Genomic DNA, 26,842 nt, shown 5'->3' with positions numbered 1-26,842 from the left:
CATGTTCTTTGGAAGCTTGTTTAAACCAAGTTAATGGTCTTTTAGGCTTCCTCCTGGTGAATAGGAGTTCACTTTTTGAATAATAAGAATTATATATCACCACAGGGGGCATCAGCATTTTAGAGGTGATTAGGTGGGGCATGGCCAAAAAAAGGTTGGGAACCACTGCTTTAGATGATCTAAGCAATGGGATCAACATGCAGAAGACAGTGCATCATAACACCTTCACCATTGTTTTGGGAGATTTTAACCAGGCCAGTCTGAAAAAAAAAATCACTAAGCAATTACCATCAACAGATCACCTGCAATGCTAGAGGAAACAACATACTGGACCATTATGCACCATCAAGAATGCCTACCGTGCTATTCCAGGCCCTCACTTTGGGAAGACTGATCACCTGGCTGTACTTCTACTCCCTGAGTACGGGCAGACCATCCATAGCACCAGTAGTGAGGACCAAGAAGGTATGGACAAGGGAAGCACAGGAGCGTCTACAGGACTGCTTTGTATCAATTGACTAGACTGGATTCATCTTTGAGTATGCAATTGTTACCAACTTAAAACCTGTTGGTAACCCTGGGAAAAGATTCACTGCTAATGTAATGGGTTTTCTGTAGAAGCAGTGGTTGGGTTATGGTTAGAGATAACGGGGGCTTTGGAATGTGCGCTGTTCAATGAAGGGAAGTGTTATTTTACTTGTGTGCCTGAGACCGAAGTGATCAGGATCTTTTGTTTGGAGGACAATGGAAAGAGAAGCTGCCTGAACTGAGAGGTCGTAGGCACGGAGTGGACTTGGAGTGCCCTACTCTCTCTATACACATGACTGAGTGGCTAGGCACAGCTCAAACACAATCTGTAAATTTGCTGATGAGACAACCATCGTTGGTAGAATCTCAGGTGGTGACATGAGGACGTACATGAGCGAGATATGCTAACTAGTGGAGTGGTGCTGCAACAACAACCTGGCACTCAGCGTCAGTAAGACGAAAGAGCTGATTGTGGACTTCTGGAAGACAAAGGAATACATATTCAGAAGTGAAGAGAGTGAGCAGTTTCAAGTTCCTGGGTGTCAAGATCAATCCTGGTCCGGTATGTCAACAAATACACTCAAACCTTTCTATAGATGCACCGTGAGCATGCTGACAGGCTGCATGACTTTCTAGTACGGCGAGGTGCTACTGCAGAGGGTTGTAGATTATGTCGACTGCATCTTTGGTACTAGCCTACAAAGTACCCAGGAGTGGTGTCTCAGAAAGGCGGCATCCATTATTATCAAGGACCTCAGGATTGTTTGTGCATGATTTTTCGTGAATTCTATTTCCTTTTTTTTTTGAGGGACCAGGAGAAACAAACGACAAGTGTTAAACTTTAATTTGCTGATTAAAGCTGACAGTCATTTTCTCCTGGTTTAGTTGCATTATCTTCTACACAGCTAATAGTGGAAAAGAAAAAGAACGGCAGACTGCCACGTGCAGTGCCTTACTTGGATGTGTCTGAAGTCTTGGAGCTTGACTTCCCTACATGATCCTACAAATGGTCTTGGAGGGTTTAGTCTAGCAGGGGAGTAGCTACGTCATATACCCAGACCGGCGGAGCGGTCCTCTTCTAGGGGGCCATCCTCTGCGACCGAGCGCTGAGCTTCGGGAGGGACGCACATGGAGCTGTGAGGGAAGGGGGACACCCGCCTAGCCAGCCAGATCAGCCGAATCGACCCTAGCGATCAATGGGGTGACAGATGTCGCAGCCAGATCGCCCTCACACCCATAGTACGAATATGTACAAACTGGTATATAAACCTCCAAAGCAGCAATCACTTCAAACGTGTGGTGAGAATATGAATATTTCCCGTCGGACTTTGCGAATAATGCAAATGATCAAATAATGCAACGGATCGATTGGTGGATCGATTGGTGCCCGCCTCCTTGCAATATATTAGTGTATCCGAGGTTGTTTCTGCACTTGTGACCGTGGAGCGCAGTTTGAGTGGACGAGGTGAGTGCTGGAACTTTGAATTTAGTTACAGATTTTCACAAGACATTTCACAAGACTTCATTTCAGTGCTGCATAGTTTGTCCGTTTTGTTGCAAACTCTTTCATTAATTCTATTACTTCTCTTTGTATTCAACTGAAGGTTCATTTCAAGATTGCTTAATGTCATTGCCAGTACACAAGTGTAAAGGAGAACAAAGTAATTGTGACTCCGGATCCGACAGAGTTAGAAACATAGAAACGGCCCACATAGCTGTTAGGACCATTTATAATTTTTAATAAATTCTAGATTATTATTTCATTTTCCTGTTAACGAAAAATAAATCAAGGAAATATAGGGTGACATATGTACTGTGTAATAAATTTACTTTGAACTTTGAGTTTCCATGCAGTAAAGCACGGAAAACACGATATTACAAAGAAACATATACATTTTGACAGTATCGTGAAGTTACAAAGATAAAGAACACAGCAATAAGTTAAAAAAATACACTATACATAAGATGGCTGTACTAGATTGAATGTCCATAAAGTGACGTCAGGCTGTACATAAGATGGCTGTGAGGAAATAATAGTTATAAAGTGAGTTACTGTGGATGCCCGCAAGAAAATGAATCTCACGGTCCTATATGGTGACAAATATTCGATTATAAATTTACCTGGAACTTTTGAGCTTTGAAATGCGTGCTGCATTTTAGCATCTGGGATACAACGATGCACATTCAATCCTCAGTATTATTTCCCTCATCGCTCAGCATAAAACTGCCTGCATGGCCGTCTGCAAGGGGAACTAATATTTGACGAGAACATTTCGCAATTTTAATAAGAAAATTCATTACGAGAGATGCGATATTATTGAAAAAGGATGCGATTCGTAACAAGTTCTCCGACAGGACGAGAACGTTCCAAAACACTCCCAACAAGCGAGGTGGCATAGAGACCTGGGATACGAAGCTCCCAAACGTGTAGAACAGGTAGAACGAGTGAATGGTAAAGGTGGCAGGCACTAAATGCCTTCTTCAATCAGGGCAGTGACAGGTCTCTACGGTTCATATTCTCGGGATTGTTCGTTCGCACGATTTGTTCTTTCTTTTTCGCACATTGGATGTATGGCCGTCTTTGTGCCGGGGAGATTTTCGTGAATTCTATTTCTTTTTTGAGGCTGCCTCTGTCGTGGTTTCTCGTGCCCCACAAACGACCAGGAGACGCAGAAGATTCTTCAAGAAGTATTAAACTTTAATTTGCAAATCAAAGCTGAGACAGTCATTGAGCTAGTCACCGATCCTTGTACATAGCATTTTTTATAGCAATCTCCTGGTTTAGTTGTATTAGCATATGCAATCGGTCTACAGTTGTCTACAACTGTAGTTGTGTACAATTGTCTACAGTACACAAGTACATCCGCCACTATTGTTTCTACCCATTGACTTAATCCTGTTCTAATCTACATCTCTTAGCTACCTCTCATTAACACCATTGTCTTCTACATTTTATTAAATTGGATACATGCATAGCAAACAGCAAGCTCAAAGCTGACTACATAGTTTTGGTTACACAGCAAACAATGCAACTTTTATACTCCAATACCTCCAAGAAGGTGAATCTCAAGGATGTACATGGTATACATACTTTGATAATAAATTTACTTTGAACTGCAGTTGGAAGTATATTATAGATATACAGGTCGTTAGCGAGACCGTACTGTGTACCGTTCAGGTCACCAAGCTATGGAATTCAGAATCAGGTTTGTTTCCACCGGCATGTGACGTGAAATTTGTTAACTTAGCAGCAGCAGTTCAATTCCATACATAATATAGAAATAATAATAAAATCAGTTACTGTATAAGTATATTGACTAGATTAAAAATCATGCTAAAAGTGTGAGATACTGTTCACGGGTTCAAAGTCCATTTAGGAATTGGATGGCAGAGGGGAAGAAACTTCCTGAATCGCTGAGTGTGTGCCTTCAGGCTTCTGTACCTCCTACCTGATGGCAACAGTGAGAAGAGGGCATGCCCTGGGTGCTGGAGGTCCTTAATAATGGATGCTGCCTTTCTGAGACACCGCTCCTTAAAACTGCCTTGGGTACTTTGTAGGCTAGTGTACCCAAGATGGCGCGGACTAAATTTATAACCCTCTGCAGCAACTTTCGGTTCCCCCCCCCCCCCCCCCCCCCCCCAATACCAGAATTTGATGCAGCCTGTCAGAATGCTCTCCACGGAAACAAAAAGGAAGCTATAGACCTATTAGCTTGACATTGGTGGTTGGGAAGTTGTTGGAGTCGATTGTCAAGGATGAGGTTACAGAGTACCTGGAGGCATATGACAAGATAGGCAGAACTCAGCATGGTTTCCTTAAAGGAAAATCCTGCCTGAGAAACCTATTGCAATTTTTTTGAGCAAATTACAAGTAGGCTAGACAAGGAAGATGCAGTGGATGTTGTGTTTAGATTTTCAGAAGGCCTTTGACAAGGTGCCGCACATGAGGCTGCTAAACAAGATAAGAGCCCATGGAATTACGGGAAAGTTACATACGTGGATAGAGCGTTGGCTGATTGGCAGGAAACAGAGTGGGAATAAAAGGATCCCATTCTGGTTGGCTGCCGGTTACCAGCGGTGTTCCACAGGGGTCTGTGTCAGGGGCCGCTTCTTTTTACATTATATATCAACGATTTGTATTATGGAATTGTGGCTAACTTTACTGATGATGGAGGGGCCAGTAGTGCTGAGGACAGACCTACAAGTATCTGGGAGTACAGTTAGACGAGAAGCTAGACTGGACTGCCAACACAGATGCCTTGTGCAGGAAGGCACAGAGTCGACTGTACTTCCTTAGAAGGTTGGCATCATTCAATGTTTGTAGTGAGATGCTGAAGATGTTCTATAGGTCAGTTGTGGAGAGCGCCCTCTTCTTTGTGGTGGCGTGTTGGGGAGGCAGCATTAAGAAGAGGGACGCCTCACGTCTTAATAAGCTGGTAAGGAAGGCGGGCTCTGTCGTGGGCAAAGTACTGGAGAGTATAACATCGGTAGCAGAGCGAAGGGCGCTGAGTAGGCTACGGTCAATTATGGAAAACCCTGTACATCCTCTACATAGCACCATCCAGAGACAGAGAAGCAGTTTCAGTGACAGGTTGCTATCGATGCAGTGCTCCTCAGACAGGATGAAGAGATCAATACTCCCCAATGCCATTCGGCTTTACAATTCAACCGCCAGGAGTAAGATATGTTAAAGTACCGGGGTTAGGACTCAATGTATTTAAGTAAACTACTTAAGAACTTTTTAAAAGCTATTATTAATGCTTTTTGAGAGGGTGATTTTAGATGCATATCATATTTTTACTGAGTTAAGTATTGTATGTAATTAGTTTTGCTACAATAAGTGTATGGGACATTGGAAAAAATGTTGAATTTCCCCATGGGGATGAATAAAGTATCTATCTATTAGGAGAATGGGCAAAGAAGTGGCAAATGAAATACAATGTTGGAAAGTGTATGGTCATGCACTTTGGTAGAAGAAATAAACCGGCAGACTATTATTGATGCAACAGGACTTGGGAGTCCTTGTGCAGGATACCCTTAAGGTTAACCTTCAGGTTGAGTCGGTGGTGAAGAAGGCGAATGCAATGTTGGCATTCATTTCTAGAGGAATAGAATATAAGAGGAGGGGTGTGATGTTGAGGCTCGATAAGGCGCTGGTAAGACCTCACTTGGAGTACTGTGTGCAGTTTTGGGCTCCTTATTTAAGAAAGGATGTGCTGACATTGGAGAGGGTTCAGAGAAGATTCACTAGAATGATTCTGGGAATGAGAGGGTTAACATATGAGGAACGTTTGACTGCTCTTGTACTCCTTGGAGTTTAGAAGAATGAGGGGGGACCTCATAGAAACATTTTGAATGTTGAAAGGCATAGACAGAGTGGATGTGGCAAAGTTGTTTCCCGTGGTGGGGGAGTCTTGTATGAGAGGACATGACTTGAGGATTGCAGGGCGCCCATTCAGAACAGAGATGCGAAAAAAAAATTTTGGCCAGAGGGTGATGAATCTGTGGAATTTGTTGCCACGGGCGGCAGTGGAGGCCAAGTCATTGGGTGTATTTAAGGCAGAGATTGATAGGTATCTGAGTAGTCAGGGCATCAAAGGTTAAGGTGAGAAGGCGGGGGAGTGGGACTAAGTGGGAGAATGGATCAGCTCATAATAAAATGGTGGAGCAGACTCAATGGGCCGAATGGCCGACTTCTATTCCTTTGTCTCATGGCATGTGTTCCTTCGTCTTACTCTTCCTGAAGTCCACCATCAACTCTTTCGTCTTACTGACGTCGAGTGCCAGGTTGTTGCTGTGGCACCACTCCACTAGTTAGCATATCTCACTGCTGTACTCCCTCTCATCACCACCTGAGATTCTACCAACAATGGTTGTATTGTCAGCAAATTTATAGATGGTATTTTAGCTATGCCCAGCCACACAGTCATGGGTATAGAGAGAGTAGAGCAGTGGGCTAAGCTGCACTCTGTTGATCCTTGGCGATGAGATATTATCACCAGTCCACACAGATCGTTGTCTTCCCATTAGGAAGCTGATGATCCAATTGCAGAGGGAGGTACAGGGGCCCAATTTCTGTAACCTCTCAATCAGGGTTGTGGGAATGATGGTTTTAAATGCTGAGCTATAGTTGATGAACAGCATTCTGACATAGCTGTTTGTATTGTCCAAGTGGTCTAAAGCTGTATGGAGAGCCATTGAGATTGCATCTGTCATTGACCTATTGTGGCGACAGGAAAATTGCAGTGGGTCCAGGTCCTTGCTGAGGCAGGAGTTCAGTCTAGTCATGACCAACCTCTCAAAGCAGTTCATCACTGTAGATGTGATTGCTACCATGGCAGCTCACATTATTCTTCTCAGGCACTGGTATAATTGTTACCTTTTTGAAGCAAGTGGGAACTTCTGCCCGTAGCAGTGAGAGGTTGAAAATGTCCTTGAGTACTCCCGCCAGTTGGTTGGCACAAGTTTTCAGAGCCTTACCAGGTATTCCATTGGGATCTGCTGCCTTGCAAGGGTTCACCCTCTTTAAAGACAGCCTAACATCAGCCTCTGACATAGACAAAAGTCTATCATATATCTCCTCAGCTCCAAAGAAAACAACCCAAGCTTGTCCAGTCTCTCACATTCCCTCTACACTCGACAGCATCCTGGTAAACCTCTTCATATCCTCAACATCATTCTTATAATGGGGCAACCAGAACTGTAAGTAATACACCACATGCTGCAAATTTATGGAATTCTGGTTAGGCCACATAGCCTCTCGACTTGAATTCAATGCCTGAACTAATAGAAGCAAGCATTCCATAGGCCTCTTAACCACCCTGTCGAGCCACTTTCATGGAGCAATGAATTGGATCCCAAGATCCCTCTGCTCAGCAGCACTTCAGCATCTTGTACTGGTGTTTTACATTTGCTCTACCAAGGTGCAACACGTCACATTTGCTCAGGTTAAACTCCATATGATATTTCTCTACCCATATCTGCAACTGATCTATATCCCACTGTACTCTTTTCCAGTCTTCTACACTATCCACAGCACAACCAATCTACAAACCTATCTACACTTACATTCAGCTCATTTACTGTATCCATCACAAGCAGCAGTGGTCCAGCACAGATCCTTGCTGAACACTGCTAAGCACAGATCTCCATCTAGAACAAGTCACTTCAACCACCACCATGTCTTCTATGGGCAAGCCAGTTCTAAATCAAAATGGCCAATTCACCATTGACCCCATGCACCTTAATCTTCTGGATTAGCCTCATGAGGGACTTTGTCAAACACTTTTCTACAATCCACAGACAACATCCACTGCCCCACCCTCACCAATCTCTCGTCACCTTGTCAAAAAACTCAGTCAAGTTAGGAAAACATGACCTATCCCACACAAAGCAATGCTTTCTGTCCCTAATTAGGTCATGGGTTTCCATATGTCTGATGTGGACTTACCAGAAAGGAGGTGTTCCCAATTAACTCTCCTTAGTTCCTTTCTAATGCCCTCAGGCTTTGTCCTACCCCTATTTAAAGCTCTTCCACAAGGACCATACCTATCTTTATCTATAGCTAACTTGAAAGTTAAGAGTTGTGGTCACTGTTCCCTAACTGCTCATACACTGAAAAGTCAGTCACCTAGCGAGGCTCATTACCCAACACCAGGTCCAGTACAGCCCCTCCTTTCATGGGACTGTACACATTGATTTAATTAACCCTCCTGGATAAGTTAACAAATTCTTTTTGTACTTCGATAACAAATTTACTTTAAACTTTAAGTTTCCATGCTGTAAAGCTCTGTTAATTAGAAAATAAGAATACTAAGCAACACTGACAATTATCCATATTATGAACAGCTTCCAAAAATCATTTTTCCTGCTCTGTTATTTCCAAAAGTAACATTTTCCCCTTTGTATTACATGAAAAATTTGCAAATGTTTCAGGAAATTGTCTGATGGTGCATTAAACCAGGTAAACCACAGAGGCCCCACATTCGGATATTTGCTCAGTTCAACTGCACTGAGTTTCTGGTGTCGATGTGTCTGTTTGCCAGAAGTTATGTTCATGAAACCAACTAAAACAAACTGGCAGATGGAGTTCAACCCAGAGAAGTATGAGGTGGTACACTTTGGAAGGACAAACTCCAAGGCAGAGCATAAAGTAAATGGCAGGATACTTGGTAGTGTGGAGTAGCAGAGAGATCTGGGGGTACATGTCCACAGATCCCTGAAAGTTGCCTCACAGGTAGATAGGGTAGTTAAGAAAGCTTATGGGGTGTTAGCTTTCATAAGTCGAGGGATAGAGTTTAAGAAACACGATGTAATGATGCAGCTCTATAAAACTCTAGTTAGGCCACACTTAGAGTACTGTGTCCAGTTCTGGTCGCCTCACAATAGGAAGGATGTGGAAGCATTGGAAAGGGTACAGAGGAGATTTACCAGGATACTGCCTGGTTTAGAGAGTATGCAGTATGAGATATTAAGGGAGCTAGGGCTTTACTCTTTGGAGAGAAGGGGGATGAGAAGAGACATAATAGAGGTATACAAGATATTAACAGGAATAGACAGAGTGGACAGCCAGCGCCTCTTCCCCAGTGCACCACTGCTCAGTACAGAGGACATGGCTTTAAGGTAAGGGGTGGGAGGTTCAAGGGGGATATTAGAGGAAGGTTTTTTACTCAAGAGAGTGGTTGGTGTGTGGAATGCACTGCCTGAGTCTGTGGTGGAGGCAGACACACTAGTGAAATTTAAGAGACTACCAGACAGATATATGGAGGAATTTAAGGTGGGGGGGGGGGGGATATATGGGAGGCAGGGTTTAAGCGTCAGCACAACATTGTGGGCCGAAGGGCCTATACTGTGCTGTACTATTCTGTGCTCTATTACAATCAACTGAACAAACTTCAGAAAGCCATGTGTAAGCGTGTCAGGGATATCCAAATAAATAAAATAACCAAGGTCCAGACTTGTACACACAGAAGGTGAGGTGGTTTTATAGAAGAATACAAGATGGTAAGAGGTATAGAGTGGACAGCCAGAGTCTTCCCCCACCCCCCAAGGTAGAAATGGCTAACTTAAGGAGGCATAATTTTAAAGTGATTGGAGGAAAGTATGGCAGGGAATAGCAGAGGTAGGCAGCCATCGATCCCAGGAGGTCATGGATTTGTGACTCTGGTGGACTGCATCATCTCCAGGGTGCAAGACTGGCCGGGAAGATTTGAAAAAACCAGCTGTTGCCTATGCAGCCTGTTCCTCCTCTCCACATCACTGATGTAGTCCAGGAGAAGGGCAAATGCCAATACAGCTTGGCACCAGTGTCGTCGCAGAGGTTGCCAGAGTGAAGTTGTAAACAACAAACTGCTTTAGGTACCCCCAGCTCCAAATCTCTTCATCAGGGTTTATTCCAGAAGCCTTTCCCACGGATGGGTACTGCCGCAAGTCAGCGGAGGTTTAAAATCAGAGTTTTCCTTTTCCTAGGTGGGCTGCTTTCCAAGGCTGATGAGCCGCAGCTGCCCAAAGCAACTGGTTTGAGGCACCAGTGGTCCGCCATTGCCCCTTCACTTGTCAGTAGAAACAGTTTTGCCAGGCCTAGTAGCTAAGCCACACGTGAAGGCCAAGAGTTGGACTTAGTTGTCAGAGGCTGTTAGAGTTGCACACCATTCGAAGCACTTTATAGGTACTGGGAGCTAATCCCCACTACCACCCCCGGCTATGTCAGAGATAGTTTCTCCATTTTAGTTACACAGAGTGGTATGTGTGTAGAACATGTTCCCAGGTTTGGTAGAAGCAGATACCCGTACATTAGATTCAGATTTATTGCATATACATTGAAACACCAGTGAAATGCATTGCTTGTTAACAACTAACATAAACCAAGGATGTACTGGGGGCAGCCCACAAGTATCACCATATATTTTGGCATCAACATAGCATTTTCACAATGCTCGTCAGAACAACACAGAGCACAACCAGCAAAACAACAACAAAACAAGCCCCTTTCCTCCCTCCCATCCACACACAGACAATCCTCCAACCTCCAGGCTTTGACCATCAGGCTTCAACTTAGGGACATTTCAGAGACTCTTTGATGAAAGAAAAATGGTGGGCTACATGGAGGGAAAGGTTAGATTGTTGTTAGAGTAGGTTAAAATATCAGCACAACATCAAGGGCCAAGTGAACTGTGCTGTAAATGTTCTCCATCACATCTGTACTGTCCAAAGGAGGTTCACAAGAATGATTCTGGGAAGGAAAAGGTGAATGCTCGAGGAGAATTTTAATGGCACTGGGTCTGATGGCTGAAAAAGCCAAGTCATTGTTTATCACTAAAGCAAAGGTTGATTAGGTTCTTGATTAGTAAAAATATCAAAGGTTACATGGAGAAGGCAGAAGAATGGATTTGAGTGGGATAATAAATCAGCCATGATGGAATGGCTCAATTCTGCTTCTATGTCTGTCTAATGGTCTACAGTTCACATGACTGATGGTGACTGGGACCTACGTTCCTTCAACACACATCTAATGGAGAGAACAGGGCATGACCTTGAAAACTTTGATAGGCTTCTATAGATGTGTAGTGAAAAGTATATTGACTGGCTGCATCATTCTAGTATGAAAACACCAATACCCTTGAATAGAAATTCCTACAAAAAGTAGTGAGTACAGCTCAGTCCATCACGAGTAAAGCCCTCCCTACCATTGAGCGCCATCTACAAAGGATGATGTCACAGGAAAGCCCCAGCACATAGGACAAGTTCGCTTCTCATTGTTGGCATCAAGAGGAGGCACAGGTGCTTCAGGATTCACATCACGAGGTTCAGGAGCAGTTATTATCCCTCAACCATCAGGCTCTTAAACTGAAAGGGATAACTTCACACATCTTCAATTGCCTCATTATTGAGATGCTCCCCCAACCCATGGACTCACTTTCAGGAACTCTTGATCCCATGTTCTTGATATTTATTATTATTACTTCATTTTGTATTTGCCCAGTCTGTTGCCTTTTGCACTCGAGTTGAACACCCAAGTTGCTGCAGTCTTTCGTTGATTCTATTACAAGTCCACAAGAAAATGAATCTCAGGGGTTAATATGGTGACATATGTATATTGATAATAAACTTGCTTTGAACTTTGATGGCACTACAGTCGATCTGATCTTACTTTCTCTTTCTAGGGGAGTGCATCACGATGTCTAAGCCCAAGCTGTATTATTTCAATGGAAGAGGAAAAATGGAGTCTATTCGCTGGCTTTTGGCAGCTGCAGGAGTAGAGGTTGTGTACTAGATATGTAGAGAAAAGTTCATTACATACATTTGTCCGGGAAGATTTGTACTCATGACTGACAAAATCTAAGTTATGAAGGATAATAAAACAGCTGCATTTTTGCCTCTCTACCATGTGGACAGAGGAATGCATGGCCCATTAAACCACCTGCTTCCATTTAAACTCCAAATTGATCAATTTCTGATTTGAATGAACTCAGTAATAAAACCACCAGGGCAGAGAATTCCAGAGACTCACCACACTGTGGGTGAGAAAGAGCTGCCCTCATCTCTGCCCTAAATGGCCAGTCACATTTTCTTCAAAGTACTCACTGGTTTCAGATTCCTCATTTACAGTTAAATATCCTTCCTACACCCACCCCAGTGGCCTTAAAAGAACATTCTAAGTTTCTGTGAGATCTCACTATTTTCCTGAACACAGGACAGTTACAAGATAGATAGATAGATACTTTATTCATCCCCATGGGGAAATTCAACATTTTTTTCCAATGTCCCATACACTTGTTGTAGCAAAAACTCATTACATACAATACTTAACTCAGTAATAATATGATATGCATCTAAATCACTAACTCAAAAAGCATTAATAATAGCTTTAAAAAAAGTTCTTAAGTCCTGGCAGTTGAATTGTAAAGCCTAATGGCATTGGGGAGTATTGACCTCTTCATCCTGTCTGAGGAGCATTGCATCGACAGTAACCTGTCGCTGAAACTGCTTCTCTGTCTCTGGATGGTGCTATGTAGAGGATGTTCAGGGTTTTCCATAATTGACCGTAGCCTACTCAGCGCCCTTCGCTCAGCTACCGATGTTAAACTCTCCAGTACTTTGCCCACGACAGAGCCCGCCTTCCTTACCAGCTTATTAAGACGTGAGGCGTCCTTCTTCTTAATGCTTCCTCCCCAACACGCCACCACAAAGAAGAGGGCGCTCTCAACAACTGACCTATAGAACATCTTCAGCATCTCACTGCAGACATTGAATGACGCCAACCTTCTAAGGAAGTACAGTCGACTCTGTGCCTTCCTGCACAAGGCATCTGTGTTGGCAGACCAGTCTAGCTTCTCGTCTAACTGTACTCCCAGATACTTGTAGGTCTTAACCTGCTCCACACATTCTCCATTAATGATCACTGGCTCCATATGAGGCCTAGATCTCCTAAAGTCCACCACCATCTCCTTGGTCTTGGTGACATTGAGACGCAGGTAGTTTGAGTTGCACCATATCACAAAGTCCTGTATCAGTTTCCTATACTCCTCCTCCTGTCCATTCCTGACACACCCCACTATGGCCGTGTCATCAGCGAACTTCTGCACATGGCAGGACTCCGAGTTATATTGGAAGTCTGATGTGTACAGGGTGAACAGGACCGGAGAGAGTACGGTTCCCTGTGGAACCCCATCAATTCAACATCACCTCACACAGCAAATCTGCCTTTCTTGGAACTAGTCCAGTAAATCTTTCACAGTACTCTCCCTGTGCTAGGACCTCCTTTAAGAGAGTTACTTGTACATAATACTCTAAGTTCAGACATACTATTACAGGACACCCACTCCTGTGCTCAGCCCTTCTAAAGGCCTATTTGCCTTCTCAATTGGTTGCTATAGCTGGTGGAGTTTCCGTGACTTGCATACCAGCACACCAGGGACTCTTTGAAGATTGTCCTCTCTCTCCACTAGTTAGCAAAGACTCTGCTTTTCTGCCACTTTCCACAGCAGATGACTTCATTCCCCTCAATCCAACACAACACATATTAGATACCATGCAAGATTTCCCACCTAGTTTATTGTGGTCAGCAAACTGGCCAAGTTCTCCCAAGCAAAACAGGGTGGATCCGAAAAGATAAGGGGAAGATTGAGAGAGGTTACAAATAAATACTGACCTCAGTCACTTACATCAATTCAGCCACCAAGCTGCATTCTCATGAAGTACAGATCCCAAATGCAGTTATTGTTCCACACAAGCTATCCATATTCTCTTTGGGCACTAGAATCATCCATGTTACTCTGAAGGAAGCAATGAAATGAACCAGAAAGTACAATCACTCTGCAGTCAGATCCTGAGTAGAATCAGCTGCTGACAGAGATGCAATTCATTTGCAAATGACTTAATTTGCAATTCATTAAGTTCAGATCCTGCTCCCCACCCCCTCATCAACACTGCCTTGAACTGTTGCAGGACAAAGATAATTCACACCAACATTGTTTAAAAACTGATAAGAATGTCAAGGTTAATGCTGAGATATCTTGGGTTATGAAAGGCTTTTCCCTTTGCAATAGAGACAGAATGTGTTTGGTATCTTGGTCTCTCATGGCTGCAAGAAGTGAGATGGGGGGGAGGGAGGGCAACTGAAATGGTGCCAGGTACTTAATGTTACATCAGATAGATTGGGGTAATTCTAAAGATATCAGCTCCCAGATCCCACCAGAACTGGCTCTCGCCATTTTAACCACATTGAATCACAGAACAGAACACCCTCTCCTTGTTTGCTATGGTTCCTGATAAAAGGAATTGCAATTCTCAAATTGCCTGACACAGTCAAAATCACCCTTTTCCGCTTCAAGCTTGCTTGGCCTGCCATGTCAGTTCCAATAGATTATTTATCACATATACATTGAAACATACAGTGAAATATTTCTGAGGGTGTTGGTTGTTAACATAACTGACAGAATGTGTTGCCACACATTCTGGCACCATCGTAGCAGCCCACAGTGTTCAGCAGAACAACAAAAGTAGTTACAACAACAGTGAAACGAACTCCTTACCCACCCTCCCACCCAACTACCTAATCACCCAAACACACACACACACAGGCGTGCCTCCAATCCCAGGAGTCCAATTCTGGACCTCCACTCTCTGCCGTAAACTTGCAGACTTGCTAACATTGGTTTCCAACCTCCAGTCCCTGGCTCAGACTCACAAACTCACAGGCAACAGGCCTCCAAACTCCAGTTCTTGGTCCAAACTCGCAGAGCTTCTCGCTTGCCCTAATTCAGGTTAATGACCCAGTACTGATGGCACGTCAGGTGGATCGTTGGTGAAAATAGATTACAAATGTTTGGCAATGTATGCTTTAGATTTGAATTCTGACCACATTCTATATCACTCAGGAAAGAGTGAATATGCCATAGCAGCAGCCATTACAGGCTCCCCCAGAGGCTGATACAGGTTCTTCCAGGGGTTTTTATAGGTTTCCCCAAGGGGTGTTTGCATTTTCTCTTAGCTCTCTGACTTTTGGTGTATGACCCTTCTGCATCTGACAACACCTTATGAACACAGAACAGCACAGCATGGTACAGCCCCTACAACCCACAGTGTTGTGCCAACCTTCTGACCTAATCTTAAAATCAATCTAACCCTTCCCTCCCACCTATCCCTGCACCTTTCTGTCATCTACATGCCTATCAAAAAGTTTCTTAAATATCTCTAATGCATCTTCCTCTATCATCACCCTGGCATGGTCTTTCACACTCCCGACCACTCTCTGTGTAAAAGCTTTGACACCCTCCTTGTCCTTGCCCCCAATCACCTTAAAATTATGCCCCACTCATATTGACCAGTTCAACTGTAGGAAAACATCGCTGGCTATCCAATCGATCTATGTCTCTTACCATCACCCAACCTCAGTAGAAAAAGCCTGCTTGCGCTAACCCTACCCATACCCCTCAAAGTTCTGTACACCTGGCTACGAGCCACAAGTCCTGTATTTGTTGACTGGGTGAGGTAAGAAAATGTTGAACTTTGGATAACATCAGATAAAATGTACATAAATCTGTAAAGGGGAAAGAAAAATGCCACACCTCCTTTCACTAGCAGCTAACTCTACAATTATAGAATTCTCCAATACCCTCTCATTACGCACTCCAGAATTAAAAAGTTTATTTGTTCTTGGGCTTGCTCTGGTTTCCTCCCACAGTTCAAAGACATACCGTAGATTCCGGATTTTAAGCCGCTACTTTTTTCCCACATTTTGAACAGCTTTGAACTTTGCGGCCAATAATCCGAAGCGGCTAATGCATGATTTTTTTCATGCCGCCTCGTAAACATTTTGCCTCGTAACAGTAGACCAATAAAATTGATGAGTAGTTCACAGAGGTCCAATGAAATTGTACGATAAATCAAGCGCACTTTCACAATTAAATTATTGTAAATCAGTCATTTGTACTCACCCTCATCAACATGGAAAACACTCGAAGCATTGTGCTGCCTACTTAGTTTAAACTATATTTGTTTTCTGTACTACATCGCGGGATGCTATGACGTCACACCCGGTTTCGCGGTGTCTTGTGGGAAAATGCCGGTTTGCGATGAAACGGGACGGAGGGAGGGAGCGCATTACGCGAGCGGCTTTGGATCTGAGCGAACTCTGCTTTTAAGTTAAAGGTATCAATAACTTTTCCTGGTAGGCTGCAATATATATATTTTTTTACCAGTCGTTAGGAGATATTGGAATGTTGTTCAGTAAAGAAGTATACGCAACGTATATTTAAAAGTAGCCGCGTACGGGCACAGTTCGAAAAAAAGCATTTGCAATATGTATTTGTTTTTGTTACCATATGGATTTAATTAAAAGTTAAAAAAATCCTCACGTGTAATATCTTTCTGTGTAAATATCTCATATTACAACGTGGGACACCTGCGGCCGAAAATCCGGTGCGGCCTAAAATCCGATGCGGCCTTTACAATTAAAAAAATGATTTTATTTCTAAAATTAGAGCCAGCGGCTTAAAATCAGGTGCGCTCTGTAGTCCGGAATCTACGGTACCTGTTAGTAGGTAAATTGATCATTGTAAAATCATTCTGTGATTAGGCTGGGGTAAATAGTGGTTGCTGGGCAGTACTGCTTGTTGCGCCAGAAAGGCCCGTCACATTCTTTATCTCGAAATAAACAAACAAAATAAAAATTTTGGTGTTAGGACAAATAAATGATTGAAATCCAGGCAATGAACAGGGAATAATTCAGAGTTAGAACAAAGTTTATTATCACTGACATATGTCTTGAAATTTGTTTTTCAGCAGCTGTACAGTGCAATACATAAAATATGCTATAAATTATAATAAGAAATATGTTAAAAAATGATATAAGTAGTGGAAAAAGAGAACAAAATGTGAGGTAGTGTTAATGGACTGTTCAGAAATGTGATGCAGAGAGGAAGAAGTTGTTCCTAGAACACTGAGTGTGTGTCTTCAGCCTCCTGTATCTCCTTGCTGATGGTAGTAATGAGAAGAAGACATGTCTTGGGTGATGGGGATCCTTTAGGAGGCATTGCATTTTGAAGGTACAGATGGAGAATTTTACCCATATGCTGTTGTATGGCTTCAGAAATGCAGGTCAAAAACACTTACCAAATAGGTTTAAATTTTGAGGGTATATTTGCCAGTTTTAGATACTTGGATTGAAAGTTCAATGTTGTCAATAAGTATCTCTGGTGGAGAAATCACTTGAAACAGGTTGGACAGAGCAATGGACAACAGCATGTTTGAGATGTTTTAACAAATGTCTTTTATTGATTATTCATTTCAGTTTGATGAAGTATTCCTCGAGACCAGGAAACAGTATGAGCAGCTGCTGAAAGGTAAATAATGAGCTTCATGGGCTGGGAATGGGTGTGCTCAGTGTCCATTTGGCATCTCTGTGGATTGTATACACAAGACTACAGAACTGTTAAGTTTGAAACATAGGAGACTGCAGATGGTGGAACTGGAGCAACACACAAGATGGTGGAGGAACTCAGGCAGCATCTCTAAAAAAACAGTCCAGATGACAGTTCTCAACCCAAAGGCTCTATCCTCCACAGATGCAGCCTGGCCCACTGAGTTTCTCCATAATTTGTGTGTTACTTCAGCTGCTGAATCTGCAGCATCCTATTTTCTCTTAGACAATTTGGGAGCCAAGCAAGATTAGCTTTTGCAGTGGCATCCAAAATTTGAACCATTTCTGGCCTTTCATTTCTACATTTGTTAGTGGACTGGAGTGAAAACCTTTCCAAAGTTCAGGAGGATATTTTGTTTTAACATTACATGAAGTGGTTTCACAATTTTGGCTGTAGCCAGACTTTTTGCAGTCTTCATTGGTGTAACACACACAAAATGCTGGAGGAACTCAGAAAGTCAGACAGCATCTGTGGAAAGAAATAACACGTTCGACGTTTCAAGACAAGACCTTTCATCAGGACAACTGAAACATTTACTCTTTATTCCTCTCCATAGATGCTGCCTAACCTGAGGAATTCCTCCATTATTTTGTTAAGATTCAAGACTGCTTAGTGTAATTTACAGTACATATCTGTCAAGGAGAATGAAATAGTTGTCACTCCAGTTCCAATGTAGCACAAGAATAACACAATAAGATAAAGAATGCGATAAATACACAAGATAGCGTATATACATATAGTAGGCACAGGAGAGTCTGTACATAAGGTGACTGACAGGAAATGATAAAGCAGTGGGGCTTTCCAGCATCTGCAGAATCACTTGTGTCTTTATTGGTGTGTCTTTTTAGTGTGAATTTGAAGTTAGTTGGTCCCAAATACATTTGTCTCTGTTCCTCTTGACAGATGGATTTCTGCTGTTCGAACAGGTCCCAATGGTTGAGGTGGATGGGATGAAGCTGGTGCAGACCAATGCAATCTTGAACTACTTTGCAGCAAAGTACAATCTCCTTGGAAAGGACATCCATGAACGAGCACTGTATGTCAATGCTGTACAATTCATTCCCTCCACTTGAGAATGTGATCATTTTCTTTCCAGTTCAGTTTCTAAACTTGCTCCAAGACACACGAGAGCTTGAGAATGCAGTGTAGGTGAATAATACTTGAGTCCGAAGGGACTACTTTGACATTAAACCTTTCTGTCATTTATTCTACCATGAAATGTGGTATCATTTATTGCCCAATTCTGAGAGGACTAGATTCTGAAAACAAGGATGTAGTGTTGAGGCTTTATAAGATATTGGTTCAAGTGCACTTGGAGTATTGTGAGCAGTTCTGGGCCCCATTTCTAAGAAAAGATGTACTGGCATTGGAGAGGACTCAAAGGAGGTTGATGAAAATTACCCCAGGAATGTAAGAGTTAATGTATGACAAGTATCTGATGGCTCTAGGCCTTTACATGCTGGAGTTTAGGAGGGATCTCACTGAAGCCTATTGAATATTGAAAGGCCTAGATAGAGTGGATGTGGAGAGGATGTTTTCTATAGTAGGGAAGTCTAGAACCAGACAGCACAGCCTCAGAATCAAGGGACGTCCCTTTAAAACAGAGATTAGGAGGAATTTCTTTAGCAAGAAGATGGTGAATCTGTTTAGGTCATTGTCGCAGATAGCGGTGGAGGCCAATTCATTGGGTATTTTTAAAGAAGAGGTAGAAAGGTTCTTGATTAGTCAGGCTGTCAAAGATTAAAGGGAGAAGGCAGTAGAATGGGGTTGAGAGGGATAATAAATCAGCTGTGATGGAATGGTGAAGTAAACTCAATCGGCCGAATGGCCTAATTCTGCTTCTATGTCATGTGATCATATGGTAATGTTCCCCCTTATGTGTCTATCACAATGAAAAAATAAATTGTGTTGAGCTGTAGGAAGTCTTCCTTGGGAATATTCCACAAAGAGCCAAACTACGTAAATTCTGTGAGAACACCATGAAGAAAGATGAGAGGGTGGACAGGCGAGGACTTTACTCCATAGAATTTAAGGAGTCTGGGGGTGGGGGGGGGGTGACCTTTTAGAAGTGTATAAAATCACAAGGAGCATAAAATGCACACTGTCTTTTTTCCCAGAGTGGTGGAGTCTAAAACTAGAGGGCATAGTTTAAGGTGAGAGGGGAGAAATGTAACAGACCCAAGGGATAAACTTTCATACAGAGGGTGGCATGTTTGTGGCACAAGCTCCTGGAGGAAGTGTTTGAGGCAGGTACATTCACATTTAAAAGGCATTTGGGCAGTTGCATGGATGGGAAGGATTTAGACAGATAAAGGCTAAATGTGACAGCCTCATGGATGATAGTAAAATGGAAAGCTAGGTAGGAGAGAAAGGTTAAAGTTATCTTAGAGTAGATTAAAAGGTTGGTACAGCATTGTAATGTTTCATGTTTTGTATTCTGTTCAAATTCATTGATAGACCTTTCAGTGAATCACCTCCAAGACTCAGGGAAAACATCGCCAACCCTTCGCAGTGAACATGAGTGTCAACATCCAAAATTTGTTTTTCACTTTCTCAGTTTTATTTTTAATTGAGCCCAGAGGGTGCACAATACTCCAGTGTTCCCACCTGGCTTCACATTGTTTAATTTCTTGTGAACTCAATGCCTCAAATTATATTCCTCAGCTTTGTGTTATTAACTGCTCAGGCAACCAGTAATGCTGGTTTTATGGTTCACCGGTACCGGTTCCAGATTTACTTGCCCTTTTACCCATTCATTTAGTATTTTGTTTAACAGTTAACCAAGTGAAAGACAATAAATGAGAGACGCCAACTCCAACCACTAATGTTCTTCTGAAAGGAATCTAAAGAGCATTCATGAATACTGATAACAAAAGCATTGGTAACTGGGAGTGCTTTACATTGTAATATGTGCTCCTCATAAGATTGAATGTGTGAGCATGTACTTAAAGAAGTTTCGCCTTGTCCTATTCAGGAGCATGTGTTGGCTTTGGAGAGGGTCCAAAGCAGGTTATGAAACTGATTCTGGGAATGAAAGTTAACACTAACCTGTATAAGAGCAAACACGAGGAAATCTGCGGATGCTGGAAATTCAAACAACACGCACACAAAATGCTGGTGGAACACAGCAGGCCAGGCAGCATCTATAAGGAGAAGCACTGATGAAGGGTCTCGGCCCGAAACGTCAACAGTGCTTCTCCTTATAGATGCTGCCTGGCCTGTTGTGTTCCACCAGCATTTTGTGTGTGTTGTTTTAACCTGTATAAGGAGTGTTTCATGGCTCTGGGGCTGTACTCGTTGAGGATTGAGGGGGATCTCATTGAAACCTGTCAAATATCGAAAGGCCCAGATAAAGAATGTTTGAATGGTTCCTATGGCGAGGGAGTCTAGGACCAGAGGGCACAGCCTCAGAATAAAAGGACATCCATTTAGAGATGAGGAGGAATTTTTTTTAGCCAGAGGGTGATAAATCTGTGGGAATTCATTGCCCCAGACAGTTGTGGAGGCCAGGTCATTGAGTGTATTTAAAGCAGAGGATGATAGGTTCTTGATTAATCAGGTCATCAAAGCTTACAGGAAGAAGGCAGGAGAATGGGGTTGAGAAGGATAATAAATCAGCCATGGTGGAATAGCAGAGCAGACTTATTCTGCTGAGTGGCCTAATGTGGCTCCTGTGTCTTATGCTCTTATGATCTTAGATGCCTTATTAAGTGGTGCGGTAGCATAGCACCTAAGGTAATTCTTTACCGTGCCAGTGACCTGGCTTCTCTGCCGTCTCTGTCTGTAAGGAGTTTGTGTGTTCTCACCATGATTCTCCAGGTGCCCCAGTTTCCTCCAATATTCAAAAGGCATACAGGTTGTGGTTAGTAAGTTATAGGCATTCTATGCTGCTGTCAGAAGCATGGTGACACTTGCGGGCTGCCCCCAGCACATCCTTGGGCCGTGTTGTTCATTGATGCAAAATGCCACTCTTCACGGATGTATATGTAACAAATCTAGAGTAGCCGTTAGTATAGCGGTTTATAGCTCCAACGACCCAGGTTCAGTTCCCACTGCTGTTTGCAAGGAGTTTGGATGTTCTCTATGCAACTGAGTAGGTTTATTTCCCGGGTGCTCCTGTTTCCTTCCACGTTCCAAAGACACGTGGGTTACTAGATTAATTGGTCACATGGATGTAATTGGGTGGCTCAGGCTCGTTCGGTCAGAAGGGCCTGTAACCACGCTGAATCTCTAATTAAAAATTATATATATAAAATTAAAAACAAACAATCTTAATCTTCATCTTTCTGGTTAGCACTCTGAAACTTCAGTACTGCGACCGGGGACTCAGGCAGTCTTAGTTGTCTCCTTCCTATTTGCAGGATTGACATGTACTCAGAAGGAGCTAAAGATCTGATGATTCTTGTGATGAAGCACCCCTTCCTTTCGGCTGCAGAGAAGGACAACAACCTCACCCAGATGGAAACAAAGGCCAAAATCAGATACTTCCCTGCATTTGAGAAGGTATTCCACTGCTTCAGCGGGGGAGCATGACATTGCTGTCAATAGTGATTGGGATGTAGTAAGAGAATGGGGAGTTTACCAAGGGATGTGACCTTGCCTCAGGTATGTGATGGGAGAATGTGGAGTTTATCAAGGGAACATGACCTTGCCTCAGTCTGTGATGGGAGAATGTGGAGTTCAGCAAGGGTATGTGAGTTTGCTATTAGTGTGTAATGGGGATGATGTGCGAAATAGGTGGGACAGCAAGCAGAGTGCACCCAGTTCAAACCCTGCAGACAGCAAAGAGGAGGGTGTAACAGGAAAAGTCTGGCCAAAGGAAGACATGATTTCAACCCTACACTCTCCAGCACCCGCCCCAGCCTCCATCACTGTTTCTGCCCTATCACCCACATATCCCTCACACTGGGCCCCTTCCCTCACTGTTCCCCTCTGCCCACCCCACCTCTCTCCATTTGAATCTTGCTTCACTTTGGTCTCCTAACAGATTCCACCACCTGCACCCATCTGTCACCTCCACCCATCACTTCCCAGTCCCTATAACTATTCACACCTTCCCCTCCTCCATCTGCTCATTATCCTCCTCACCTGGGTCCATCCATCACCTCCCAGTTCTTGCTCCACCACGTCTCACCTCTTTACACAGACTATCTCCCCTTCATCTTTAAGTCCTGATGAAGGGTGTTGACCGGAAATGTCGACGGTCTGTTTCCTCCACAGATGCTGCCTGACATACTGAGTTCCTCCAGCATCTTGCTCAATGACTGTGATTTCATTAATGTCCCAAGTTCCAGCAGACAACATGGTCTCATGAGTCCACTGTTGCCCCGATGTAGATTCAACTCCACCTCCCTATCACCACCTGCAAACTCAGCGACCAGACCCAACACCTGAATTCCAGAGGCAATTAATCTTGCATGCAGCAGAGCGAAATGATGGTGACATTTAAGAAGCCTTTAGATGGGTTCATGAATGTACAGGGATGGAGGGATATGGACCATCTGCAGGCAGAAGAGATTTAGATTAACAAGGTCCGAAGGGTCGGTTTCCGTGTTGTTCCATGTGCTATGTTAAAGCAACAAGAAACAAGCCAAAAATGTGAACAAAATAGTAACACTTCCCGACAGAGCATACCATTGATTTACATTCAGTGGTCACTTTATGAGGTACACCTATTATTTAATGCAAGTGTCTAATCAGCAAATCATGTGGCTTCAACCCAATGCAAAAAAAGCACACAGACATGGTCAAGAGGTTCAGTTGTTGTTTAGACCAAACATCAGAAAGGGGGGAAAATGTGATCTAAGTGACTTTGGCTGTGAACCACCCCATGAACACTATCTCTCTGGCACTATTTATTGGCACTATTTATTTATCTTTTGGACAACCTTTTTCTCCAGAATCCATTTCTCCCTTCAGGAACGCCTTTATGAAATGCAGTCCACTACTGGCATTATCACTGCTCCATGTGACCCTGGAATAAAGACGCATTCTACCTTGGAGAATAGCAAAGCCTGCAGGGTATTCTGAGCTGCAGTACAGATTCAGATTGATTTATTATATGTACATTGAAACATATAATGAAATGTGTTGTTTGTGTTAACAACCAAAACACCTAAGGATGTGCTGGGGGCAGCCCGCAAGTGTGGCCATTATATCATCTTTCTGGTGCCTGACAGGACAACACAGAACACAACAAAACACAAGAAGCAACAAAGCAACAGCAAAACACGCCACTTTCTTCTCCTTCATATACGCACGCGCGCGCGCACACACACTCACTCACTCCTCCAACTCTAGGACAAGGCTCTGGGCTTCCAGTCTCCAAACTGCAGACATCATTGCATTAAATAATAGGTGTACCTCATAAAGTGACCACTGAATGTAAATCAATGGTATGCTCTGTCGGGAAGTGTTACTATTTGTTCACATTTTTGGCTTGTTTCTTGTTGCTTTAACATAGCACGTGGAACAACACGGAATTCTGATCGATCTTCAGGCTTTGACACAAAGGTTGGTGGTGTTGTAGATAGTGTAGAGGATTGTCAAAGATTGCAGAGAGACATTGATAGGATGCAGAAGTGGGCTGAGAAGTGGCAGATGGAGTTCAACCCAGAGAAGTGTGAGGTGGAACACTTTGGAAGGACAAACTCCAAGGCAGAGTACAAGGTAAATGGCAGGATACTTGGTAGTGTGGAGGAGCAGAGGGATCTGGGGATACATGTCCACAGATCCCTGAAAGTTGCCTCACTGGTAGATAGGGTAGTTAAGAAAGCTTATGGGGTGTTAGCTTTCATAAGTCGAGGGATAGAGTTTAAGAGATGCAATGTAATGATGCAGCTCTATAAAACTCTAGTTAGGCCACACTTGGAGTACTGTCTTCAGTTCTGGTTGCCTCACTATAGGAAGGATGTGGAAGCATTGGAAAGGGTACAGAGGAGACATACCCAGATGCTGCCTGGTTTAGAGAATATGGATTATAATCAGAGATTAAGGGAGCTAGGGCTTTACTCTTTGGAGAGAAGGAGGATGAAAAGAGACATGATAGAGGTGTACAAGATATTAAGAGGAATAGACAGAGTGGACAACCAGCGCCTCTTCCCCAGGGCACCACTGCTCAGTACAGAGGACATGGCTTTAAGGTAAGGGGTGGGAAGTTCAAGGGGGATATTAGAGGAAGGTTTTTCACTCAGAGAGTGGTTGGTGCGTGGAATGCACTGCCTGAGTCAGTGGTGGAGGCAGATAACACTAGTGAAGTTTAAGAGACTACTAAACAGATATATGGAGGAATTTAAGGTGGGGGGTTATATGGGAGGCAGGGTTTGAGGGTCGGCACAACATTGTGGGCTGAAGGGTCTGTAATGTGCAGTACTATTCTATGTTCTATGTTGATCTTTGGTATCCACCACCAGATTATCTGAATAAAGGACCCTGAACTCAAGGCTTGAACTTCAGACATAGACTGACCAGTCTCATGTTTCCTTGATCTGTTACCAGGATCCACCAACCTGGGACAGCTCAATATCCACTAATGTTCTTTGTCACACATCCACTTCCTTGGCCTCCGAATGTGTAGTGTGTAATGTTTTATGTGAGTATTCGTAGGTCAGAGTGTGTATGATGTCAGAACACGGGGCTTTTGTAAAATGGAAGTCTGGTGAATAAACGTGTGTGTTTAATACTGCGGTGTCTGAGTCACATTAACGCTATATGGTGTCAGAAGAAAGCGAAAAGGAAAGGAAGAGAAGACACGTAAAAAGATATCACAGTTACAGCCACCGTCGAGTTTAAGCCTACGAGGTAATATTGCTGAGAATTGGAAGGTCTGGCTCCAGCAGTTTGAGCTGTTTCGCACCGTTAGTGGCGCAGATGACAAGACGGAGAAAGTGCAATGTGCTACGTTTCTGCATGTGGCTGGAGCAGAGGCAATAAAGGTTTGCGTTTGTCTTCCAAGAGGGTGAGTGAGATAAAATTTAAATGTTGAAGAAAAAGTTTCAAGATTACTGCGAGCCGAGAAAAAACCTACCGTATATTCGACACATATTTTTTACTAGGGCTCAAGGACCGACAGAGACTATAGACGCCTATGTAACAGATTTGAAGAACAAAGCAAATAACTGTGAGTTCCAACAACTGCATGATTCTGTAATACGCGACAGGATTGTATGCGGCATACGAGATGATCATGTGAGAGGCAGGCTGTTGAGAGAGGCGGAGCTTACATTGGAAAAAGCGATTGATATGTGCCGTGCTAGCGAGATCACGTCGAGTCAGGTTAAAATGCTTAATGAAGAGACTGAAGTATACAAAATAAAAGCTGTGAAAACTGACAAGAGTAGGACAAAGCCAGCTCCACAGGATAATCAAAAGGAAGTTAACTGCAACAGATGTAGTTATAAACTTGGATACAGAAAATGTCCAGCCTTTGGTAAGACATGCAAATTATGCAGAAAGAAAAATCACTTTGCAAAGACGTGCAAATCGCAGGAGCAAGCAAGGAAAATGCATGCTGTGGAACAGAGTGAGTGCAACAGTGACATGTTCATTGGAACAATTGAAGTGGAACAGGAGGTATGCATCAAGAATATTGACAATGCAGAGATGGATGTTGAAGATGAATGGACTCAAGATCTGATAATAAACAGGAGGAATGTGACATTTAAGCTTGACACTGGGGCGAAGTGCAATGTAATGTCAGCAGAAACATTCAACTCACTGGACATCAGAGGAAAACTTGGAAAATCCACCTGCAAGCTTGTTGGATATTTTGGCCACAAGACAGCATCATTGGGAAAGAAAACACTCACCTGTGTGTATAAAGGACAGAAACACAAGATAGAGTGTGAGTTTGTGCAGCAGCATGTTTCGGCAATACTAGGCAGAGCAACATGCATAGAGCTAGGCCTGGTGAAGCGAATCTATGGTGTTGAGAAAGGAAATGACTTTCTCAAAGACTTTGCTGACTTGTTTTCTGCACTAGGATGTTTACCAGGGAAACACCATATCCAGATTGATCCAACTGTTGCACCAGTCGAGCATGCTCCGAGGAAGGTTCCAGTAGCTCTCAGGGATCGAGTAGTGGAGGAGCTACACAGAATGGAACAGATGGGAGTCTGGTGAATAAACGTGTGTGGTTAATACTGTGGTGTCCGAGTCACATTAACGCTACATGGAATATACTGCTGTTAGTATTGTAAGATACAATGTAGAATACAGTATAAGAAGTTAAGATTTTTATTAGTTTATGTCATGGCTGTTGTAATGTTAGAAAGTCATACCTAGAGGCATTGTTTTAGTAATTCACAGTATTGTAAAAAAAACTTGAGAAAGGGGATGTAATGTATTATGTGAGTATTCGTAGGTCAGAGTGCATATGACGTCAGAACACGGGT

At 43.1% G+C, this 26,842-nt stretch overlaps 1 protein-coding gene across 1 annotated transcript in view; it reads left to right on the top strand.

Moving 5' to 3' along the window:
- Window positions 1–1,928: 1,928 nt before the first annotated feature.
- The window catches only part of LOC140733439 (glutathione S-transferase alpha-4-like), a 34,533-nt gene continuing 9,619 nt past the window's right edge, over window positions 1,929–26,842 (top strand). The window contains exons 1-5 of the mRNA XM_073056765.1: window positions 1,929–1,993; window positions 11,691–11,788; window positions 17,321–17,372; window positions 18,354–18,486; window positions 21,812–21,953. Of these exons, the coding sequence (XP_072912866.1) occupies window positions 11,705–11,788; window positions 17,321–17,372; window positions 18,354–18,486; window positions 21,812–21,953 (411 nt within the window). The 5' untranslated portion in view covers window positions 1,929–1,993; window positions 11,691–11,704. The remainder of the gene's footprint in view (window positions 1,994–11,690; window positions 11,789–17,320; window positions 17,373–18,353; window positions 18,487–21,811; window positions 21,954–26,842) is intronic.

This window comes from Hemitrygon akajei, chromosome 9 (genome assembly GCF_048418815.1).
Source record: "Hemitrygon akajei chromosome 9, sHemAka1.3, whole genome shotgun sequence".
In the NCBI taxonomy this organism is placed as follows: Eukaryota; Metazoa; Chordata; class Chondrichthyes; order Myliobatiformes; family Dasyatidae; genus Hemitrygon; species Hemitrygon akajei.
This window is presented reverse-complemented; position numbering and strand designations above follow the sequence as displayed.